This window comes from Drosophila busckii, chromosome 3L, assembly GCF_011750605.1.
Source record: "Drosophila busckii strain San Diego stock center, stock number 13000-0081.31 chromosome 3L, ASM1175060v1, whole genome shotgun sequence".
Classification (NCBI taxonomy): Eukaryota; Metazoa; Arthropoda; class Insecta; order Diptera; family Drosophilidae; genus Drosophila; species Drosophila busckii.
The window spans coordinates 18178465-18203330 of NC_046606.1; the positions used below are offsets into that span (position 1 = coordinate 18178465).

Here is a 24866-nt window from a genome sequence, read left to right on the forward strand (position 1 = left end):
TATGTATGTGTAGTTGGAAGTACAATTTTTTTAATAAATTTATATATAGCTGCTTGGTTTTTTGTTTGCCGTTTTACTTTGTACAATGCAAGCTAAATCCAATTGCTTTATGATTTAGGCTAAATTTTGTTTGTTTGCTTGGGCTTAACGTTTTGGTTTTGCTCCGTTGCGGTAATAGCAAAGTTTTGTCTAGCTTTATATTTGATTCATAGTCGAGCTTAGTGGTAGTTTTTTTTTAATTAAAGTTGTGGTTGTTTTTATCAAAGAGTTTTGGTGCCTCTACAATTTGAAAACCTTAAAAATGTTTCAATTCACGCAAGCTTAAATTGTTTAACACTATACACTATAAAAACGTTACTTAAATTATTGCGACCGTCGTCTTGGGTGTGTTTGTAGTTCTTTTTGATTTTATATGCCATCCTGTTTGAGGGGGGAGTTTTGGTAGTCAGCATCTAGCGCAACTGATTTCTGCATAAGAAAATTTCAATATAAGACATATTAATATTTATTGCGCTAAGCAATAGAACACATATTAGTTTAGATGTGGATGCATTTAATAAAATTATAAGCAAATATTACTAACTTTGCACAATAAACTTGGACAAATCGTTGCACAACTTGAAGTTGCTTTTAATAGACGACATATATAGATATACATATATAAAGTTTGGACCATTGTTGTTCGTTAGATTTGTTTTTTCTTTTCTTTCTTTTTTGCTAGAAATTGAACACAAAAATCACTCTCAGCATAGTGAGTATTTTATCTTTTGTTCAGAGTTGCTTCTTGATTGATTGCCTGCCTGCCTGCCTGCCTGCCTGACTCTCCACTTATCTGGGCCGTTGTCTGCGGGTGGGAAAAGAAGATTGTTTGACGAGTTTGATGACAGCACAAAACAAATACAGTTACAGTAAAAATTACAACACACAAAGTCAAGAATATAAACAAATGATAATCGATGACTGATGCCGCGAGCTAGAGTGATTGAGAAAGACTCACCTGAAATATTGATCATGCAGCGATTGACGTTGAAACTCGGCGGCCTGTAAATACTGTATATATGTAATTAATCAGTTAGAATATAGATAAGGGATTTGGGAAACCTGTAGTTGATCCGCATAAGACATCCGCAGTAATACATCCGAATGGGGCTCCCTAGGTATAAGCATATTTGGACGCGGATATTGACCAACATTCGCTAGTGTAGGTAAAGTAAAGTCATAAGTAATATAGATTAGCATTAATTGTCGTCAGATGGAAGAGCTTGGAGCTTAAGCTCGTAGGCTATACAAACTCACGTGGCAGTTGGAAACCGGCCTCCGGTGGTTGCGGCTGTGGATGCAAAGGCAAATGTAAATGAGTATGAGAGTGTGCATGATATTCTCTCGTCAATCGTATCTGAAATTTATTGAATATTCGTAAACAGGTAGCCCACCAGTGTGCTATACACGCTTGAAAGTTGTAATTATGTATTTGCATACAAATGTACGGTTGTTTTTTTTAAATGTAGTTATGAATTTAGTTTCGAAATGCGTGTTAGAAAATGACATAGAACGAGCACCGACTGATGGCTTTGTAGGGAAACATATTTGATTGGAATGTGGCAATGTTTACAAAATTTGAAGCTTAGCTTTGATTGGTTAGCATGTAATGCGTGCTTGGAGAAAATGGTAAATGGTCACATATGGCAAATGGATAGAATTTGTTTAAAACAGTTTAACAGTGATTGTTGTATGCTACAAATTATATTTGCTTTGTTGTTCTCTTTTTTTTTTTTTTTGGTTTTTTAAATTGCTTCCAAATACGATTGATTTTGTGAATATATGAATTGTGGTAACGCGAGAGAATTACAAATGAATGGTTGGCGTTCATGCTATATACGCACCATATGTTCGCCTGGATCCATGCCCACGTGATGTGGTGGCGGTATGCCTAATCTTTCTCGCTCCATTTGTGATATAGCCGGATTTGCATAGAGCGGGAATTGTGAAGGATGTATGCTGCTATAAGTTGTAATTCAAAAAACATGTTAGAAAAAAACACTTTAGTTTGTAAATATGTAAAATAAATTACCGTCTATAGTATTCCATCCAGTGTGGATCTATGCGAGATTGACTTGCTGCCGCCGCTTGTGCGTTTTTAAGCTCCTCCAACTCTCTGTAAATAAGCAAGATGTGAGGCATTAACAATTTTGAAATCTCTGTTTCGTATGTAAGCGCAATGATTAGGAATCGTTTGGTTATGTTTTGTTTTGTGGGCAAGCAATTTAGTAGAAATGAAAAGCAATTGTTTGACTAAATGTTAATTGAGGAGCATGTTGTGGTGTATGTATTAGTGAGCTGAGGATTTTGTGTGCAGGTATTTGTACTTTGTTTTGTACTGTACCTCTCTCTGCTATACATGGGGCCCATTGGATGATGATAGGGCACCATCTGCTCAACAGGACTGTAAACGAAATGGAAATTCATTACAATTACAAATACACTATAAAATTCTAATTCAATTAAATACTGCAATCAAATTAAATTCGAATTAAATAATTGATATGATTAATAGTTCAATAGTATTTCATAAGCATACAATTTAAATAATTAAAAAATATACTATTTTCTAATTAAACTAATGTTGAAAAGAAATACGTTTTGAAGAACTTAAAATTTATCTAACAATATGGAGTCCTCGATTCCTACCTGAAGGCCACATGCGGTCTCGCATATTCCGAGAGCTGTCTCAAAGCGGGCGTGTCCGCATAGGGCGGTTTCAGTTCAGCCTTGAGCTTTGCTTGCTGCGCTGCCTGCTGTGCCGCCGCAGCCTGCTGCTGTTGCTGCTGCTGCTGCTGTTGTTGTTGCTTTAAAAGAAATTATGAAAATTAATTGTGAATGCTCACGAGCTTCAATTCAGAGACTTTCTTACTTGACGTCGCTCGCGTTCCTTTTCGGCCAGCTTGCGATCGCGTTCTTCACGCTTACGCGCTAGTTTCGAGTCCGCGACGGGCTTGAAGATCAGATCAGTACGCGTACAAGAGTTGTAATCTCCACGGTCAATGTGACGCACAAAGCTGCGGAAGGAGAGTGAGAAGCGTATGGATAAGTATTGTGCTTTTTATGGTAAATGGGAGGGACTCACATTGCCGATTGTGAGCGATGGCACTCGGTGTCGTCGGGCTTGGCTTCGGGACTGGGACCGCGCGGTATATTGTGCGTGGGACTGGGTATCTCTGGCTCCGGATCCGGCTCGATTTCTATGGGCACTGCCAAGTTTGTAGAAAAACATGAATAAATTGAAATCTTTTAGAAAATTCTCGTTAGCTTACGCGGCTCTGTGGAATGATGTGGTCCGCCCAAGCCCGCTGAGTTGGCTGAATGCGCATGCGCACGCAGCGCGTCCATGTGCGAAGTGGGCTTGAGACCATGTGGCTGCCCATCCTGAGGTGCAAAGGGTGACGAGTGCGGCGGTGGCGGGTAACCGGGTATATGCGTACCCGGATAAGAGCCAGGTGGCAAACCTGTGGGAGTGCCCGGGCCGCCCAAAGCACAGGTTGTCCTTGTGTGGTCTTTGGCGTTTTGGTGGCTATGTTCTGCTGGGGTCCACCGGGCTGTTGTTGTTGCTGTTGCTGCTGTTGTTGTTGCTGTTGTTGTTGCTGCGGCGTCTTGTGCTGTTGCTGTTGTTGTTGTTGTTGTTGCTGCTGCGCTGCAGCAGCTGCTGCTGCTGCCGCCGCTGCGGCATGCTTCTCGGCAGCCACCTGCTGCTCCTCCTGACGCGATTGCGGCGGTGGACCCTGCAGTCCGGCATGATGTGCGGCCATGACGGCGGCGGGATCAAGCGGACCTGCAGGCGGGGGAGGTTTCATGTAGGCCGGGAATCCAGGACCGTAGGGCGCATAGCCATAGGGCGAGTTGAAGGGATTGTGATGATGCGGCGAGTAGAAGACCGAGGGATGCAGCAAAGGATGCGGATATGGCGATTGGCCAGGGTGCACACCAATCTGTGGCAATCCACCACCGGGCGCTATCAAGGGCAGCGGCAAAGGCATCTGGGGATGTCGTATGACGGGCGGTGAGGCCCCGGGACGCAAATGCGGCGGCGGAGAGGTGCCAAGACCTCGTTGTCCAGGCTGCGGCGCATACATCTTGCTCAATGGACTGGCCATCAATCCGGAGGCGCTGGAAACAGGCGGCGGCGTCATGTGCGGCGATTGCTGGCGCAGCAGCGCATGACGATCCCGCTCGGCAACGGCAGCGGCAGCAGCGGACAAGGCGGAAGAGGAAGGATGATGGCTGAGAGGCGATTGTGGAACCGGATGCAGCGGACTCTGTCGACTGAGGCTGCCCACGCTGGACGCAGGTGAGGCGGCTCGATGTGCAGCAGCCGCAGCAGCTGCAGCAGCAGCGGCAGAACTATTGGGCGTGGAACTGCTACTGTTGACCCCACCAGGGCCAGCTGGCGGTGGAGCAGCATTTGTTATCTGCACGCTGGGACTGGCACGACTGAAGGCAGACGATGGCACCGAGGTGGGCGTGGCCGGTGTGCTGCTGGAGCTGACTACCGAATGTGGCGTTGTTGGTCCACCTGATGACACATGTGGATGCGATAGATGACTGGGTGGCGTACGCCGACTTAATGCAGACTCTGGCATACCACCCAGTCCACCGGGTCCTGCGAGAAGCGCTATGGGCCCGCCACCATGACTCAAGCCAGCTATGGAGTGTGAAAGCAGATGGTGTCCGGGATGCGCCAGCGCTGCATGTGCCGGATGTCCAGGCGGCAAATGCGCCAAATGCGGATGTATAGGCATGGGGTGACCAATTAGTCCGCCGGGATGCGCCAGACCCGGCAGCGGCGAGGTGCGATGCATGCCCGGACCGTGGGACTGGCCAGGTCCACTGCTACTCGGCGCAGTCGTAGTATGCGAGCTGGGCGGCTCTCGTGATGTGGGCGGCAGCGACTCATGCAGGCTGCGTGGCGGCTGTTGCTGTTGCTGCTGCGCCGGCGATGGCGTACGCACTGTGGAGCTTATTGATGCAGGCTGGCCACCCGGCTGCATATGCGATGCGTGACTGTGCGGTGGCGGTGGTGGTCCGCCAGGTGCTTGCAGTGACATGGGCATGGGCGCATGTGGGTGCATGCCTGGTGGCAGTTCCGGGTGGGGCCGATGCAGAGTTTGCAGGGATTGCAAGTGGGCAGCGTGCTGCGCATGTGGATGCATATGCGGATGCATCGAATGTGATGGCGCCATAGTGGATAGCGTGCTGGGCCCTGACAACGAATTGGCCACCGAAATCTGCGCTCCTGGTGGCAGACCATGCTGTAATCCGGACGCCGTGCTGCAGATTGGCTGATGCAATGAGCTGGGCACGGAGACGGGAGGCGCACCCCCATGCGGCGTCATGAGATTTTGCGGATGCATGCCAGGTGGTAGACCACCGCCGGCAGGTGAGGGCATGTGTGGTGAGGGGTGTGGGGATTGGAACTGCTGGGGCTGCACGGCCGATGCTTGCGGAGGCGCCGGCGGCTGTGAGTTACTGTTGCTATTACTACCCTGGCTATCCTGTCCTGGCGTGGAGCGGGCAGACGCATCTATGGGACTCTCGGGCGGCGGTCCATAAGGCGAGGACTTGATTAGATTCTCGCCAGTTGCGCTGCCAGCGGAGACCGGCGGCATGGGATACTTTAGATCCTGTGGAGCACCATATTTAGCACCCAGCGGCTCACCATACTTGAGCATGAGTCCGGCGGGCTCAAAAGGTCGTCCCAATGGCGGCGTTTGCACTTCATGCTGATAATGCGGCTTGGGCATAGCTATGCCAGGTGGTGGCGTAGCCCCCGGCGGGACTTGTTGTTGCTGCTCCAGCGGACCCCCTGCTGCACCTGCTCCAGTTGCGCCTGGTAGCGGAGCATATTTGGATGGATCCAGATGCGGCATATGCGCAAAGCCCGGCTTCACATCGGGTATCTTCAGCGCATCTTGATAGCCTGGCTTGCCAGGTGGTCCCAGTTCGACGCCGCTGTACTTGCTCTGCTGCTCCAGCATGTACTTCATATCGTATTTGCCAGCAGCCGCGGCAGCGGCAGCAGCAGCAGCAGCAGCGGCCGCTGCCTGCATGTCCTGGCTATACTTGAGCGCATCCAGCGGTGGCGGCAGCGGATACTTAAGCTCCTGTGGCTGAAACTTGCCAGAGCCGGGTTCAAACTTGACCGCACCCTCGCCATACTTGAGCTCCAGCTCGGTGGCGTACTTCTGCGCCATATTTCCAGTGGTATCGCTATGCAGCTGTGGTGGCGGCTGCGTGGGTGGTGGTGGAACTGCTGCACCAGAGACTGGCGGCGCATACTTCAGCTGACCGCCCTCGATAAGATAGCCAGCGGGTGGTGGCGGTGGCTGTTGTCCGTGTTGTAATTGCAGTGGTTCCACGCCCTCGACTTGACTATGATGCAACGAGGCAGGTGGCGGCGCTGTGAGCGGAACATTTAACGCTGTCGGCAAGGCGCCGCTGGTGTTGAGCTTGAGATCCTCGTTTTTGATTTCGATTTTAACTTTGAGATCCTGTGGCTCGTTGCTGTTTTGATTGCAGGTGGCATCCATGGAGTCCTCCATGGGCTCCTTTTTGATATAGACAGCATCCGATGCGGCGGACACAGGCGTTTGGCCAGCTTGTTGTTGCTGCTGCTGCTGCTGCTGTGGCAACATTTCCTGCTTTATGCTTGCCAGCTTCTTGAGCAACTCTGGATCCCGAGCAACTCCATCATTTTCACCAAGCTCCATCTTTTCCACGCCCTCTTTGCGATCAACGGAAGCATTAAGCGCCTCCACAGTGGCTATGGTAGGTGGCACCTTTATAGGCAATGCTGCCATCTCGGTTTGTTGCTCCTTGAGCAGTCCACTGTCCAACTGGATCTGGCTGCTGGGCGCTTGTATATTTGTCTCCTCGTCCATGTTCTTGATGGCCTCTTTGCTGTCCTCGGTAAGAGTTTCAGCCTTTATAGACTTGATGGCCTCCGGCAGGTCGGTCTTGGAGTCCGCATCGGGCACGTTGCTCTCCTCCTTGCAGTTGAGCAAATCTTTGCTGTCCTTGCTCGCTGCCTGGTGCTCCGACGTGGACGTGCGCACATCCGTATCCGTAGTGTTGGATTCGCCATCATCTAGCACCGAATCAGGACGACTATCCGAGTTCATGCTCTCAGCTGAGGGGCTATCAGGACGCTTGCGTTGTTTATCCTTCAAGACGCCGCTGTTGTTATCCTCGCTGTTGTTAAGTGCAGTGGCGGCACCGGCGGAAGCATGAGACTCCTGGCTGGGCTCCGGCTCACCGGTGCGCTTCTTCTTGTTTGGTGTATCCTGTTTGCCGCCCTTGCGCTTATTGCCTGCCGCGCCACCCTCTGCTACAGCCTTGGTAGGCGTTTTGGGACTATCCCCGGTTATGCCAGCGTCTGGCGTTTCGGAGCCACGCTTGGGACGCTTGCCATTGGCCACGGCATTACCGCCGGCCGTGCTCTGATCCTTGCCTCCACTGGCCGTGCCTGTGGTTGTGTTGCCACCAGCACCAGCGGCTGTGGCGCCAACGCTAACGCCTCCAGCTCCACTGGCGTTGTTGTTGTTATTCTGTTGTTTGTTGCGGGTCCTCATCCTAGAGGGTGATTCATCCCTTTTGTTGGTCAGACTCGAATCACTGTCGCACTCGCTGGCGTCGTCCTCAGTGAGGGAGCTGTTCTCCTCCTTGGAGGCAGCGGGCGATGAGCGATTCGCCGTCTCTGCAGCCGACGACGCCGCCGTCGTCGCCGTCGTCGCAGCTTGTGGTTCCGGTGTATCCTCCTTTTTGGAGGCTGGTGTACTGTTATTCGCGCGCGTGACACGATTGCGGCGCAACGTGCTCTGCCGGCGTCGCCGATGCGGACGATTATTATTCGCGCCCGGAGTCTTTTTCCACAAATAGTAGAACTCGACCAGCTCGGGTGTATCCTTGTGCGGCAATAGATCCTTGTGGATTCTAAAGAAATTCTTGCCAAATTGTCGCAGACCTTTGATGAACTTTTTCGTTTCGTCCTCGGTCCACTTTTTATCGATGCCCTTTGAAACGGGGCACTTAACGAGTGCTTGTAGAGCTTTGCCTGGATCGTAACCAGAATCGTGGAGCTGTCAATAATGAACTGGGTTAAACAAAAAAATCTTGAGTGATGCCATGCCCAACTTACCACGTCTAGTGCGTTAATTGTTGTATCGTCGCGACTGGCAGCCAAACAACCGTCTTCTAAACCGCCATCACACATTCCTTGAAATGCAGCCATAGATCGCGCCGCACGCAAAAACATTAACAAATCGCCATCGGCCACAACACCAGGACTCCATCTTGTTTCCTCTAATTCACGTTCGTCAGTTTCCTTGTCGACGGGGAAGCTTGAGATTGGATTATAATCGGGCAGTTTTGCCTTCAGTCAGCAACCAGAAAGGATCACAGACAAGACAGAAGAATTCTTGGGATTAGTTAAAAAAAACAACAACACAACAACAACCAAGAACAACAACAAACTACAATCAAACAATGACAATAACTGTTAGTTAGTTACACACACTCACACACAAATAAAAAATTCATATACAATAGACAAGCTTGAAGATCGAAAATATGGAATTTCATATGACAAAATACTTTTAAATTATTTCTTTTAATGCAAATTCCAATGGAGTTTCAATTTCATTTTGAATGCACTCCAAACTTTGTCTATTGTTGCAGCCAAGCACTCTCTAAGCCTATGAAACTTAAAGCTAATGCATGAAATGAGTGAATAATGTATAAATGTAAAGTGTTCGTGTGTGGTTTGGTAAGGTGGGGATTGGCAGGGTTAGACAATGCTTAGAAATTGGTTTGTTAAAGGCTCTGCACATATTTAAGTCAGCCATAGGGAAAGGGGAGAAGAAGGGATGAAGAGGAACGGGTTGCTACCAAGGTGTAAATGCACCAATTATATATTCATGTTATGTAAATAACTTAAATAATACACAAAAGTGTATTTACAAATGGGATTAGTTATTGATTATATAACTACGGAACTTTTTGGGTGGAAGGGAATAACACAAGTTGCACGCAAAGGAAACTTTGAAGAGAGAGAGAGAGAGGGGAGTAATATTGGAAGAAATTTGATACATCCTTTGCAGCAACCTTGAAAAGCAATGCAAAGGATTCTCAGGGTAGAAGTATGCATGTGGTAATTACATAGCTACAATTAGAATTTGCAACATTACGATTACAATTTACAAAAAGGCAAAATTACATGAAATTTTGTCAATTTTTTGTATTTTTGATTTTGCACTTTGATTTATTTCGATCAAATTTTTGTTACCGTGAGCTGAATTTCTGAATTGTGAGAGTTATGTACGTACATAGACATCGTTTACCTGGTGGCCGGGACCCACTCGTATTTCTCCTTGAGTGGAGGCCGCCATCACCCTTTAAAAACACGCTTCCGGTCCAGTGTTAAGCCTTTTTATGCCCGCTACGATATGAAAATTCAACTGCAAATAAATAAAGATGGGAAAATCGAATGATTGAGTGAAAAGGATTCAACATGCATATCAATAAAAGCAATGAAGTTTATATTAACATGTGCATAAATAAATATGCGCGTAATTCATAAAAATAATGCCATGTAATGGAATCCCAAAGAGAGAGAGAGAGAGAGAGAGGCCAGCAGGCGTTGAAATTAGGGAGTCGTCCATATATATATATATATATAATCGCTTGCATATGTTAAATGACAGACAGTCCCACTGTGAGCATTAAAAGGCCAGAGGGAGCGAGAGGAGTGTTAGGGTCAGGTTGCAGGGCATGGTTATTTTTTCGCTCCCTCTCTCGGATGCCACACTCTTTGCTCTGGCTGGCTCTCAAGTGTGCGTGCAGCTGTAAACAGATTTTCCGCTTAAGTAACTCGTTGAATAAGTGTAACAAGGCAGCGCACAGCAAGAGAAGTAGAGAATGAAAAAACAGCAGAGGGAGCGGGTCGACTTGGGTATTATCATTAAATTTGCTTACGAATCAATATCAAACACACACTCACACACACACACGCACAAGTTTACACACTCATGAATGCCGACGGTTGCGGTTATGTGGCAACGGCACACAAATTATGGCAATTAAAATCAATTAATTAAATGCAGCAGCAGCAGCAACAGCAGGCAGGCAGGCATTGCTGCTCGGCTCGGCTCGACTCGACTCGACTCAACTCGGCCTTCCCAGGCGTAAAAAAAATTAAATAAAAATATTGTCGACAGATTTACACTCAATAAGGCACGACACGCCGCCTAAATGACTGACGGCGACAACGACAACGACGACAAGGGGGCCTCGAAACGCCCCGACGGACCAAAACGAACGTTTGGCCACAAAAACGCACGGGGATGACTGCCAGTCATCCCAGGCTGCGTTGCACAGTGGTTCAGGCTATAGGAAAAAATATGTTGCAAATGTTTTTATGTAAAATGCATATTATCAAAACCAACTTATATTTTTCCAAAAATCGTAAATTATTTTGCCAAAGATGGTTTTCACTTTGTTTTTTAGATCCTATATTTGTGATCAGACTGACGAGCTGAGTCGATATACTTAGCTATGTCTGTCTGTCTGTATCAGCCCCAAGATAAGAGCAACAAATATAAAAGCTAGAGACACAAAACTTGGTCCGTAGGTCAGTTAAAAATTTTATGAAATGATGTTTATTTTCGAATTTTAATATTTGCCTCCTTCCCCAACAAATCAAGAAGAAATTATTCTGTTCGTATCAGGCACTGCCTTGAAGATGTCAAAAGGAAAGTAAAGGAATTTTCTTTTGCTATAGACCATTTGAAATTTGATTTCTTTTTTTTTTATTTCAGGGATTGTAGACTTTTCGATTTATTTAAATGCTAAACGCTAAGCTTGCTTCACTTTGACATTTTTTTATTACAATAAGGTATAGGCTTGGTTATTCATATATTTTTACTCTTAGTTCCTATTCCCTATCTTTGAAGTACTTGAATTTTCGTAACACATTCATCACTGTGCAGCAGTCGGCTACGTTTGGGGCCAACACTTATCAGCGACATCAGCAGCAGCAGCAGCAGCAACGGCAGCAACACCAGGTTGGGTTGACTGCCAGCCTGGCTGAAACTGCTTGGTTAGCAACTTTTTATGGATGTAGCACATAGAGGGAAGAGATGGCGCAGTATAAAAGTCGTGAGTGGAAAAATGTTCATATAAACAGAAGGTAAGCTGCAACGAAGGTTTTGCCAATTTCGCTCAGTGTTTGTTTGTGTGTGTGTGTTTGTTGCTGCTCTGTGTTGGTCTCAGGGCACGCGAATGACCCAAGTGGCTGCTGCTACTATTGCTGGCGCTTTGGGGGAAATTGTGTAATAACTGCGAGCAATGTGCTAAGCTCCCCAACTACAATTCCAGAGTAGATCCCTTCTGGATTGTTGTTACTGCTGCTGCTGCTTCTGCGGTAGCCGTTAAAAAATATATAGGAAAAAAACCAAATGTACTACAAAAAATGCCGTTGTAACGCACACTTACACACAAACACAAGCACAAGCACATACATACACTCTCGTAAAGTCCATAAAAACTAAAAAGGCAAAATGAAAGGCTCGAAATTTTTGCCACCACCGAAAATGTGATGGCACGACTAACCAACCGTCCGACCCTATGCCAAGCCAGCAGGCCATACAATTCTCCCCTCTATATACACATGAATGTGCATGTATGTATATATATATATATATATATATGTGTGTGTATGTGTGTACTTTTGTGAGTGTATGTATTAATAGCCATATCATAATGGCCTGCGCTGAGGTTGCGGCATATAGCAACAACAACAGCAACAACAAGTACAATGGAGCAGCAGCTTACTGTAAAGACCACAAATTATGGCAGAGACAGCAGCAGTTACAGTGAGGCTACGCACAGTAGTCTAAACCAACTTCCATTGATATTTTATTTGAATGTTTCGATAATACATACAGTAAATTTATTAATTTGCACAATGGCACTGGGCAGTGAAAACTTTATTTATTCAACTTTATTTACTACGTAATTAATAAATATAAAAAATAATTTGTAAAGGAAAATATAAATATAAATCTATTTGACCAAATTGTACCTATGTGACTTCATCTATTCAAAGATCATATATAGAAGAATCATGAGTACTTCTTTATTTTAACTTCCTTATGTATATTATGATCATATTTAGTTTAGACAGCCCACTGTGCCTCCATGGGGCGTTGGTTGCTGTTGCCGCTACTACTGCTGCTATTGCTGCTGCTGTGTTGATGTTGTTGTTGTTCCCGGTGAGTACGTGACTGACTGTTGGCCAGTTTCGAGTGTCTTGTAGGGTTGAAGGGGACGGAAAGTTGAAAGGGCATGGGGGCAAAAAATTTGTGAGTCAGCTAGCCGTTTAGGCCAAAGCCAACAAAAATTTAAGGTCTATAACGTCTGTCAATTACAAACGGCGCGCATACTGCTCGATTAATGTCAACACGCGTTTTTATCAACTAATACACAAAGCACCACACACAACACACACAACACTAGATTCAACATCAAAAGCAGCGACAGAAGTTGGAGGGGTGTGGTAGGGGTATATGGCTGGGCGCTGCCGCAAATTGTTTTCTAAACAGCCCATAAACATAAAAAAAAATCAAAACGAGAAATGTAAATGAAAATAAAACTTAGCAGCGAAGAGGAAATCCAATAAACAATTTGTATCATGAGTAGCGGAAAATTGTGTGTACGCACGCGGCTAAACGACGACTACGCAGCTAGTGTGTGTGTGTGTGTGTGTGTGTGTGTGCATTGCGTGTGTGTGTTGTTATTGCTGTTGTTGGTTGAGTGTGTGTGAGCGTAATTTTGAAATGGAAAAGATGTCGGGCGGTCTTTCGTTCGCTCGTTTGTTGTTTGGCTTTTGCTCGTAAGCGCTCGTATGTGCTTGTATTTAGCTTGTTTTTCTCTCTGCAATCATCGCTTGCCAATAAGCTGACTAATTGACTGACAAATAGCCTATAACAACAACAACAACAGCAAACGTCAGCAACAGAGTCAAGCAACGCGCAACGCAACGCGCGGCGTGTTAATAAGAGCAGCAGACAACTTAAAATGCCTCAACTCAACCTTCTCCCACTCTCGCTCTCTCGCTCTCTCTTCACCGCCCACTTTTATGCCGAGCGTAGAGACAGCAGCCAGCTACGACTGCTGATGAATGCGCTACACACACACACACACACACAACTGTACATTAGGGTGGTTATTAACTTGATGTTAATTTATTAACTAACGGACAGCTCTTTGCTCTCTCTCTCGCTCTGGTCACGACTAAGTTCATTTAAATTTAATTTATTATACTCTTGTAAGTGTCGTTCAGTTCATTTAGCATTATGTAAATGTTTAAATGAATTCATTTCACATATATGGGAATTTATATTTATTTAAATAATAAGTATTCTGCAATCTTTGGAAACGTAATTTTAGTGAATTTTTTAAAATCAAATTTAAATTAATAAATACTCACACATATATATGATGTATGTATGTATGTATATATGTTGACAAGTTGAAAAAAGCATGTAAAGAGCAAACCGTACAATGAATGCAAAATAAAAAATAATATAATGAGCCTTAGTCATAAAAATAAGCTTCGTCATGTGGCTAAGCAAGAGATATGTAAGTAGATAGCTATAGTTATAAACACAGCACAAGTTGCCATCAAAGTAGTTTCGCCTACGAGCTTCGAGCTGTCTGCACCACTGTTGCCAGATTTTGAGAGGCAGCTAGTATAAGATAGATTCAAAAAAAAAAAAAAAAAAGGACAGTGCCTGCAAATTTCATTCGATTATGAAGACAATTGAACAAAATTAAAAGGAGCTAGATTTAAGGCCATAAGCCATTTCCAAATTCTATAAGCTATTTCTCTTTCAAAAAAGCTAGAAATTCCTTATAATAAGCTAATATGGCAACACTAGTCTGCACTCGTTGCAAGAGTGGAGTCTGCAACGTCAAGTGCGGAAACCCCATTAAATATTGGGGCACCTGAAAACTAAATATCCCGAGGCCGGTCAACGTTGCACACACACACACACAAGTGTGTCTGTGTGTGAGTGTCAGCAGTTTGTTGTGAAAGACGAATTTTCACAAAACAAATAAAAACAGTCGCTATACGTTAAAATCAAAAAACGCATGAAACAAACAAAAGACAACTGCGAACGACTGCGTTGTGCATTTAACCCCATAACCAGACTAAAAACAATTTCTCTTTTCGTTGCCTCTGCTGCTGTTGTTGTTGTTGTTGGTATCCACATGGAAATGACTCGGAGTGTACGAGTTTAAAGATTTTCGAGTGGCAAGAGCTTACAGTTGTTATGCCCATTACTCAACATCAACAAGAACATTATGCCACACATTCTCTTCATTCTGCATTCATAGCTGACGCTGCTGCTGCTACCGACAATGATGACACCCCCAACACTCCGTACCCATCACTTCACTGCTTATCCATCAACTCTAAATACTGCCATATACGCTTTGGCTGGGGCTTTTCTTCATTGAAGCGAACAATTGAGCATCTATTCAGAGACTGCTAAGGCTACTGTTGTTGTTCTGTTGCTGTTGCTGTTGTAGCTGCTGCTGCTACTGCGGCGCTCTAAAAAGCCAAAGCCAAAACCAAAGCAAACCAAACAAAACCAAATAAACTCTGAAGCGAACGAAAACGTAATGTAACGTTTTGGAGACTTTGTTGATTCTCAACTCTGCGCATCATTTGGCTGGCGTTCGTGTATATTGGCCGAACTTCGTTTCGTTTCCGTCATTGTCGTTGGTGTTGTTGTTGTTGCTTTTGCTGCTGTTATGGGTGTTCTTGTTGTTGTCGTTTATACGATTTGTTGGATTTGCTGCTCATGAAGTTGTTAAACAGATTGTCGGTGTAGATACCTTCATCATACTCTGAAGCTCCCCCGCACTCTGCGCGCGCTCTCGCTCACTCAAGCGCTTGCTTGCTCGCTCGCACCTATCAAGCAGTAAGTCAGTCACTGAGACACTCATCCAGCCAATTCGCTCTCGCTTACACACTCGCTCGCTTGCTCACTCTCTCTCATTCTGTCTGTGTGCATATACATAAATATGTTTGTATGGATGGATGCATGTACATGTGTGTGTGTGTGTGCGTCTGTTTGTCTGCCTGTCTCTCTGTATATGTGTGTGTGCGTGTGCTTGTGCGATTAGTTTTATGTAATTTTATCGAGTATTTTAAGGATTTTGCGGCTTATCCGCGCTTCATTTGGAAATTGTTTCGTGTTACTTATGTCGCACGTTTGCGGAAGCGAAGAGCGGAGTACAGTGTGTAGGGTAGGTAGTAGGGCTCTTTTAAGAGAAGACTCTGCTTGCCCTTTACTATGTTGAATTTGTTCTTGCGCCTATTTAAGTCTTGTCACAGAATTTCTGTGTGTGTGTGTGTGTGTGTGTAAGTGCTTGTCCCTCTTTAGTTTTTTTTTCGCGTCACCTAATCGAATTTCACACTATGCACAAGATTTATGTGTGTTGGCTTTATTGTTATTATTATTATTGTTAATTATAATTATTTATATTCTTTCACCTCTGTATGGCTCAATGATTCTTACATCGATTGTAATGTGCGCCTAATTAACATTATTATATGGATATACTGAATTGTCTATGGGTGTTTTTCATTATGCCCGTGTGTTTGTCAGAGGCAACAAAAGTTTTATAAATATGCTCACTAATAAATTTTATAAGCGCTTTGTGTGTTAATTATCTTATCGCTAATGGAGTAGCACACAGCTGGAATTGTTTTATTCACTAAAAGCCAAATTAGAGCGCAAATACAGTGGAATATCGATAAGCGTAATGTTAATAAAAATTGTATGATATTTAGATTTATTTTAAAGACCTAAATACAAATATGTCGAAGGAATAGTCACTGAATTTCATTTTTTATAAACAATCTTGCTAAATATATCAAATGTAGCTTTCTAAAGTATATATTTATCAATTATATCCCTATTTGTTTGAAATGGAGTGTGTTTAAAATTTGATAATCATTGGCAATAAATCGACACTTGAATTCCAAGTGTCTCGCCTTTTTTCTCGTCAAATCAGATAAAGCGGCAAACTATAAATTAAAAGCCTAGCAAACAGATTAATAAAACGTAAACTTTAATAGCGCATTATAAATAAACGAGCCAAAATGACTAATAATAAAATATGAAAGCGCTCAAAAAATCAACATCAAAGGCCGATTTCTACCACCCACCGCCCAGCCCACAGAAACATTTATGGTTCTCTTTTGCTCACTCTAGCCTTATACCCCGACAACTCACTGACTGAGTGGGATCGTCAGGCATTACATTCTTGCACAGCTTTTCGAGTTTCCGCTGTGGCCAGGGCTGAATAGCTAGCTTCTATTTTCGCTTGTCTGTCTGCTTCACAGTCAATTTGTTGTTTTTTTGATTGAATGCATTATTAGCGCGTTATTTATTAATTAAACACTTTACAGATACCTTTGGTGTGCGATAAGCTGAACCGTTATATAAACGCAGACTTCATTAACGAGAGTAATAAACATTCTTATGAATATATAAAGACCCCCAATATGCTTGCAGACCTGTTGTCTAATATTTTCGTGGAAGGTTAGCAGACTTAAGACTTTAGCATTTGACACCGCTGTGCATAGGCCGAATTTAACAACCTAGATTAAAATGAACCTATTTGTTTTATTTTATATAACATAAAGAATATATTAGCAACACGCTAAAACATGTATACATTGACAATTGCTTTGTAAATCCAAGAAAACTTCTATATATATAAGCCTATAAAAACAGCCTTGGCTATCATTGTTTATTTATTTATTAGCGCATATTAATTTGTTAATTACGGCTTGTGTGCGCACAAATTTTGATTGTTGTGTTTAAAAATAGGTTTTTTAATAAACTATAAATAAATAAACTACGTTGCAGATAAGACTTTTAGCTTGAACAAGACTGAAAAACTGTTCATTTTGAGACTTCATATGTCTAGTTTCAACTAGATGTAATAAAAAACATTCCAATATTTGTTTACAAAAAAATTACATAACATGATAAAGAAAAAAAAACTAAACTTCAAGCTGCTTGAACACACATACACATTACTGTGTATATTATTTAGCAATAGGATAATACTTTATTTAAAAATCAATAACCGCACGCGTTATTTTAGCTTTATCAACTAAAAATTTTAAAAATCCCATAAGTTTGACCATTGGTAGAAGAAATTTAAATTTTTATTTAAATTGTTTGGTGTTTAGCAAGGATCAATTCAAGACTCTGTTATTGCCTCATCATGAGGCACTTTAGCTAATTAGTTTATGATGTGTTTCTGAGTCTCTGTGTGTGTGTGTGTGTGTGTGTGTGTGTGTGTGGGAGAGCAACAGCGAGAATGCGAAACCCAATAATTTGTTGGGCCAACACAGCAGGCAATCCCCTATAGTTATAGTTCAATAAGGGCGCTAACATCTCACTGTACCCTCTGATACATAATGCCCTCAGCTCAGGCAAACAAATAATTAAATTTTTTAGATACACATTTGTACAGACTATAGATATGCCTAGTTCCAGCGTTAACTTACCATGAATCCAGTCTAAATATGTTTTTGAAGTGCGTGTGCGTTTTTTGGACCTTGCCTGCTTCCCAGCGAGCAACTCGAAACCGGGTGGCTGTGGCTCCCAATTGCGCGAGCGAGAAGGCAATACAAACTATTGTTCGTTGTTGTTGTCAGCACTGTTGCTCCAGCAGAGACGTCTTCTAGAGAAGGAAGGAGGTAGCTGAGCCGCCGGAATTGTATATTTTGGTTAATTTGCACGAGCGCAGCTGGAAACGAAGCACAAGCATAAGATGATGATGACGTAGGTGAGAGAGACATTAAGTGATAAAACATTAGCTAAAGCTGTCGCAAAAAATGCAAAACAAAGGCAAAATAATATACATATATACGAATATTCATATGTATGTATATTATAACTAAAAACGGCGCTAGGCATAGTAAAACAACAATACGATAATTTTAAAGCCAACGTCAGCTAAAAAGGCATCAGAAGCAGCATCAGCTAGCGGGCGTATGAGGGTTAAGCGGGCAGTAGGCAGCGCTGCGTTGGTGGTGGGTGACGAGACGCAACCTCGCTGTCGCTGTTGCTGCGCTTTGCGATTCCTTTTCAGACACAAAATTTGTTGAGCCTTTGAGTCGACGTTGCCGTCTTCTGTCGTTGCTTTTGCTGCTTGTATTGTTCTACCCCAAAAAACGTTCATAATAGAAACCCCCCGCGACAACAGTTGCCGCGTTTCCCCCCTCTTCAACTTTTATCCGCTCGGGTATTTTCATTTTACTTTGTGTTTGGATGTGTGTGTGCAAAACACAGTTGCAGCGCCGACGCCAACGTTGACGGCAACAACAATGCTTTAGTATTTTTTTTTCACCAAATAAATTTTAATGATTTTTGCGCTGCGCATTAAATGAAATTAGTGACACACTTAAATAATAATTAATTTTCGCACACTTGTTGTTGTAGTTGTTGCCCTCACTCTTTGCATATACATATAAATGTAGTTGTTGTTGGGGGCTGCTTACATTTTTTTTTAGAGAAACTTGTAAATTTTGTCGTCGCCTGTTTCGTTGTTGTATTTGTTGTTACTGCTACTGTTATTTCTCCTCCTGTTGGTGTTGTTGTTGTTCGTGTGTAGATGTAAAAAAAAAACTCGTCAGTGGCGGTAACAAATCCAACAATACTGTTTTTTTAATGCTCTTCTGTTTTGTCTTCTTCTTTTTTGCATACACTTTTCGCTTACAATACACATGCACAACACACACTCTCACCACTTACACTCATACACACGCACTTTGCTTGCTTTGCGTTTTTTATTGCAATTGCCTTTCCGAAGAGTTTTTAATATATTTTTCTAGGCTTTCAGCGCCGTTTTGTCAACACTTTCACACACGTATCCCAGCAACGCATGCACATCAATGTTTTTCACTACAATTTCACTATATTTAACAAGCAAAATGCGTGTTTTTTTAGTTCTTAAAGGTACAACAAAATTTCTCCGCGTTTAGCAGAAGCCACCATTTTGGATACACGATAACGACGTAAAATGCAGCCCTGCACCCTGTAAATTTCTGAAGTATCGAAATCAGCTAACAGTGAGCTAACATACCAATTTTAATTTGCGTACGGTCACATTAGGATAGTGATGCCGATTCGGCAGACTGTAAGACTAATGTAAATAAAGTGGTGAAAATGCATGCCGTTTAAATAGGGGAACATTGAGGTGAGTTTTGGTTTTGAGATAAACAAACAACATTACAAGTAGTTGTTATATTTATGTTCATTGACAGATACTAGATGCAGATGCTTAAGCAAGAACAATCCTAGGTGCAACACTAATATGCTAATAATTTGGATGCCTTGGATAGAATCTAGAAACAGGGGTAAGTATAAAATTAAGTACTGTTGTTTTTAACTTTAACATTTACAGTTTACAGGGATTAGTTTTTGAATTCGTTGCTCACTTAACATTACAGTACTGATGCCTGACATAGAGATAACGATATCGATTAACAATAACGATTAAGATACATTTGTTATAATTTTGTTTTTAAAGGAAGCAGACGTGCGTTTGTTCGCTTGGCTCTAAAATTGTGTAAAAACCTTACAATTCCAAACAAATTGCACAGTTTGCTGAAAGGAACAGACATTTATTTCATAAGCACTACACACATTTACTACTAAAAATGTCGGACGCAGCTGGCGAAGGTCCGGATCAGTCAGGTGAGAGCATAGTGCACGAGTTTCTGATTTGTTTACCTTGTCTAGAAGCGCATACACTTGCCAAGAGCAGCATCATTATTGACACCTTTGGCATTTACCGGCACGACATTCATATCTATAAAAATTTGACGCATTTGGCGTGTGCTCCCAACCCCCACTGCCGCTTGCCCGCAGGGTGGTTGCCTTGACAATAATTTCAGACATTTCTTAACAAGCCAAGAAATCAGTATATTGACAAATCATAATTATGGCTTTTGCTTTGCACACACTACAGGGTCAAGTTTAAGCCGATTTTCAATATATTATTTACATAACTGTTGTATGTATGTGCTTTTCCTTCATATACAAGTACAATGTCTCTGTGAACAATTGTGGTTTTACTTATCTCGGTCTTAGGGAAAAAACATTATCAGCAAAGCGCATGCAAACATTTAAGCGCAAATTATTGTTATCATTGAAATTCAGTAACATATGATTTATTATGCAAAAAAAAAAAAGCATTACAATTTTATTCACATTTTATTTAGAAATTATGCAGATTGTATGACATTTGTTTTAATGAGAAAAATTAAAGTTGACAATATTTTATATTAAATTATTAATTAAACAAGCTATTCGCAACCTCTTATAAAATGACAGCTGAGATAAGATTTTTATTTAATTTACAGTTTGTTATTTGTGACAATAATGTATGATGAAGGCGCTCTAAGCCCTTAAACCTCGAAAATATATTAAAGATATATAATAGCATTCGTGATTTTGCTCGTGACGTAGTAAGACAGGCACACAAGATACTTAAGATAATTAGTTTATAGGTAACCTGATCAGTTTAATAATCATTTCTATATCTCAGTCCAGCTGTTGCCGACTCAGATGAAGATAAAATTATTTAATTAAGTTGCACAATGGATGCGATTGTTAACAAATGTTTTATTGTTATACAGCTGACATGAGAGTACATAGTATATTTGCATAGATTTCTTTCTATGCTATTTATAGCTATTGCCCTCGTTGCAATGGGCGCTTGAGTAATTCCCCCTCCATTTCTCTCGCAATGTTTTTCTGTATAATTGGCATTAGCCCCCTTTCCCACTGATTGCAATAGGTGTGAGCTGCCTGATTGATATTTGCCCGCTGACACCTCAACAATTGTTTTGATTTGTTTGCCAACATAGATGCATTTGCTATTTAGCTTCCCCATACACGTTTGCCGCTTTGCATTTCGGCTCGGCAATCTATTTGCTGGATGAGAACCTTCATTGGAAGGTCGCCGGCAAACTAAATTGCTCGCGGAATATATTTAATTATTTTAGTGGAAATTTGATAGATCTGTAAAGCATTGTATAGATTGAGTTAGAAAAATGTAGGAAAATTATAGAATAAAATCAAATGATGTCCAAGTGCACAATAACAAAATTGTATGGAATATGAGTTTGGAATATTTATTGATTATTATTATTGTGGACAGTTGAAAGACGTACTTGATTTTTATGCCACAAAACACCCTAAGCTAGTAGTGTAATTTTTTTGCGTACATACTTAGTGTTATCAAATACTAAATTGTGTTACATATTTTTTTATGAGTTGATAAATGCTTATGGTATTTTTTGTATAATGCTGGTTTTAGGTATTCGAATCTTTCTTTATTGTAAAGGCGGCACTCCAATATTATATAGAAAAAGCGTTAACGTTATTTTGCAGTTTGTTTAGGGTGCTGGTTGTAACTTGTTAGGCTGATGCTTCAAAATTTTAAATTTTTCCAGAAAAAAACTTTTTACTGTCGTAGTATTTGCAGGTACTTTTAATCAAATCCTTTTTTAAGTTCGAATAAAGATTCGGAATAAAATAAAAGAAGCTCTTAGTTTGTATATAGGTGATTGTTTAAAAATATATTTTATTGGCAGTATATTAATTTAATATTACCTTTTAATATTATAAAAAAGCAACAATTGCACTTGACAGCAACTCAATTGTCGTGCGCTGCTGTCTACTTAACATTAATCATATTTTCTTATAGATAGTTAGACTGTGTAACATGACCAGAGACAACGCTCGAGTTGCTTCTGAAATTCTCGAAGCAGCTGTTAACAGCTGCTGTCGGCTTGCTTTGTAATTTTTACAATTTGTAAATTCAGGGACAGGGAAATAGAAAATTATCATGACTAATATTTGTATTGGAGCGTACACAAAGTTTTAGAGGATCTATACATTTATTTCATTTGGTTTATTTTTTATAGATAAGTTAACAAACAAACAAAAACAAAGTGAAACAAAATTAATGCAAACATTTGCCCTGCGGTTAGGTAAACTTGTTCCAAGCACATAACGCCTGCAAATACGATGATGACGATATTCATGTACAAATTATAAACCTTGTTCGTTGTGAAATTGCCGTGTAAGCGCCTAATTAAAAACGCAAAAAGGAAGAAAGAGTGCGAGTACTTCCGTTTGTGCTTTGACGCGGATTTCGGATTCGTTTACTTTGTTGCGCCGCGTTGCGTCAAGGCCGACGCTGTGGGCTTAAATTGCATTAAATTTGGGTCAATTGGGAGCAGAAGCAGCGCACTTGGAACATGGCTTTCAGTTTGTATTGTATTTTTGTTACAACTGCTTGCTGACTTAAGCGAGGAAATTAAATTTACAAAAATACATGGATGGAGATTTAACTTTGAATTTGAGCCGTAGCAGTAATGAGTAATGATGTTAAACAGGGAGAACAAATAGCAAATAGTAGGAGTACTGTACTATACAATGCAAACAGAATAAATCGAGATAAATCATCCGCACAATTTTTAACAGCATTAATGAATGATTAGCAGACGTATTGATTTTACAGCCCATTCACGTTTACTATAAATATAATATAGACAGTTTGTTTTTACAATTAGCAGCAAATGATTGTAGAGCATAAATGTTAGTAAGTGTTAAATAAGCTGATGGGAATGACAGGCTCTTATATCATTAAAAAATCAACAAACTCACAGAAGAAAATGACGCGCTGTTGAAAAATAAATTGTTCAGGGCCAGAAACTGTACTAAAAATAGCTCAAATTTTAAGAACCAAAAACAAAGACAACATTCAGAGGGAAATTGCACAAATATTATTGCGACATTTAAAATATAAATTTGTCAGAAACCCTTGATAAAAAAAATTTGAAAAATGCTGACAACAAATAAAAATTAGCAACAGCTGCATAATTCAAAATCTCATGAATTGAAAGTTTATGGATCTTTGGTTCAACAATATATTATATTATTACATGCTTTGATTTTACAATATACATATTTATTTAAATAATTTTGCTGTGCTGTCTCCTCTTTGGGTCTGAAGAATGTCTGCGCCAGCAGAAATGCTTTTTATTTTTAATTTTCCTCTATCCAATCGCCTGCTAAAGCAAAGACGTCATTAGCATAAGAATTTCTTAAACTTAAAACGATATACATATGTGTTTGTACACAGTTTAGTCATTGAAATTTATAACAATTTTGCAGCGTGTCTGCCTAATCAAAATTTAAAGCGAAATGTATTTTTTTCAAGCACACACAATTTGTTGTTGTAAGCCAGCTTAATTTGCTTAAATGCGCATTCAATGTAAGTGAACAACAACGTCAGTCAAGGAGCCCCCAACCCGTTCCCTTACGCTTGACTGTCTTTAATTTACAGACAGCTTAAAGCTCAAGTGTTGCCTTCACGTGCTGCCTGTTATATTCCCATGTTCACATAAGAAAAAGTCTCTGTCAGTGAACTTTGATGAAAGGTTACTAACAAGCCTCCACAAAAAATAATTAATATTATGTATCCATATTTATATATTGATCAGCTGATCTTTATTTTATCAAAGCTTGACCATCGATCAATTGATAAATTTCAATTGATTTGTTTATTAATGCGGCAGTTCAGTGCTATTTGTTGACTGGCAAACATTTCTCTTCTATATATATACAGTAAATATCAGCTATAAATAACAGCCAAAAATCATTTTACGTATAATGCTGCATTTCAACACGTTTGTTGCATTGCTTAAATTATATTTTGTTGTAATCACAAACGAACACGAGTTTAAATCCATTTTTGAATTAATCACCATTTCAAATTTTCAATTGTGCTGCAAAGAGACAACTTTGTTGTACGGCGCATGACGTCATCCATAAATAACAAAAAAAAATAAATATAAACTTGGTCGCAGTCAACATTACGAGACCCGGTAAAATGGCTGAATCCATGTATACTGGGAATGAAATGTGAATGAAAATGTGAAAAATGAAAACTTCGGTCGATGTTAAAATGTTAGCTGTACAAAAATTCTTTAAAAAAAAGAAAACAATTGCAAATTTGTAAGGAAATTAGGATTGTGGTTTAATCATCACTAGTTGTCACTAACATAGTTTTATCTTTAGCAGATCACCACGTGCATTTTGATGCGACCACCTTAAAAACTGACGACTTTGGTTCGGATAGCTGTGTCACATTTCAACGGTCGGGAGACACAATTGTGATTAGCTTGGGCTTTCTGCAGATAAACCATCGCTATCTGATTGATCTGAATCTGCCGGCTAATCTGTTTGAGAATACTGGCGCGCCTGGCAGTAAGTTTGTGCCTGTTGTGGATGCCACACCGAATCTACACTGCCGCATACAAGAGTTTACGGGCACCAAGCATGATGAGCATGACTTTTTTGAAATGAAAATTGAATTTTTCGCCTACAAGGAGAAGCTGCTGAGGGAAGTGTTGCATATTGTCAACTCAAAGAATGATAAGGAACTGTTGCAGCTGGTAATAGCGGCGCGTGTGTTGGGCAAGGGCAAGGGAACACCAATGTTGCGCACCGGCATTCATTGCATAGGCGTGGAGCATGATGATGACGAATCTGAGGCGTCAGACTTTGCGGGCTTTGATAAGCCCTAAGGTGACAGCAGCTGTTAGTGTTTTAAGTTGAATTATGATATATATTTAATGCAGAATATATAATGTTAATTTATATATACACATATATAGTTAAAGAGTAAACGCCGTCATTGGGCGT

At 41.4% G+C, this 24866-nt stretch overlaps 2 protein-coding genes across 3 annotated transcripts; one reads left to right on the plus strand and one right to left on the minus strand.

The window, feature by feature from the left end:
• Positions 1–19149, minus strand: LOC108599889 (arginine-glutamic acid dipeptide repeats protein). The gene is given in 16 exon segments (XM_017987076.2): positions 1–468; positions 998–1041; positions 1102–1196; positions 1297–1396; positions 1884–2001; positions 2072–2155; positions 2384–2443; positions 2689–2846; positions 2912–3056; positions 3125–3248; positions 3312–3533; positions 3536–8129; positions 8189–8422; positions 9375–9506; positions 17648–17889; positions 18644–19149. Coding segments are annotated over 14 exon segments (6057 nt in total). The 5' UTR covers positions 9438–9506; positions 17648–17889; positions 18644–19149; the 3' UTR covers positions 1–452.
• Positions 19150–19655: 506 nt separating this feature from the next.
• On the plus strand, positions 19656–24821 carry LOC108599891 (UPF0687 protein C20orf27 homolog). 2 transcript variants are annotated; one of them, XM_017987079.2, is made up of 2 exons: positions 19656–19841; positions 24243–24821. In XM_017987079.2, the coding sequence occupies exons 1-2, from the start codon at positions 19805–19807 to the stop codon at positions 24746–24748; spliced, it is 543 nt and encodes a 180-aa protein (XP_017842568.1). In that variant the 5' UTR covers positions 19656–19804; the 3' UTR covers positions 24749–24821. The 2 variants fall into 2 exon arrangements, with proteins under 2 accessions (XP_017842568.1, XP_033149692.1); XM_033293801.1 differs by lacking the exon at positions 19656–19841 and adding an exon at positions 22274–22424.
• The last annotated feature ends 45 nt before the right edge of the window (positions 24822–24866 follow it).

Bases quoted from the DNA above. Each gene is read 5' to 3' on its own strand.
- LOC108599891 (XM_017987079.2), top strand. From the start codon at position 19,805: ATGTCGGACGCAGCTGGCGAAGGTCCGGATCAGTCAG. The intron at 19,842-24,242 runs GTGAGAGCATAG...TATCTTTAGCAG, and splicing joins CGAAGGTCCGGATCAGTCAG to ATCACCACGTGCATTTTGAT.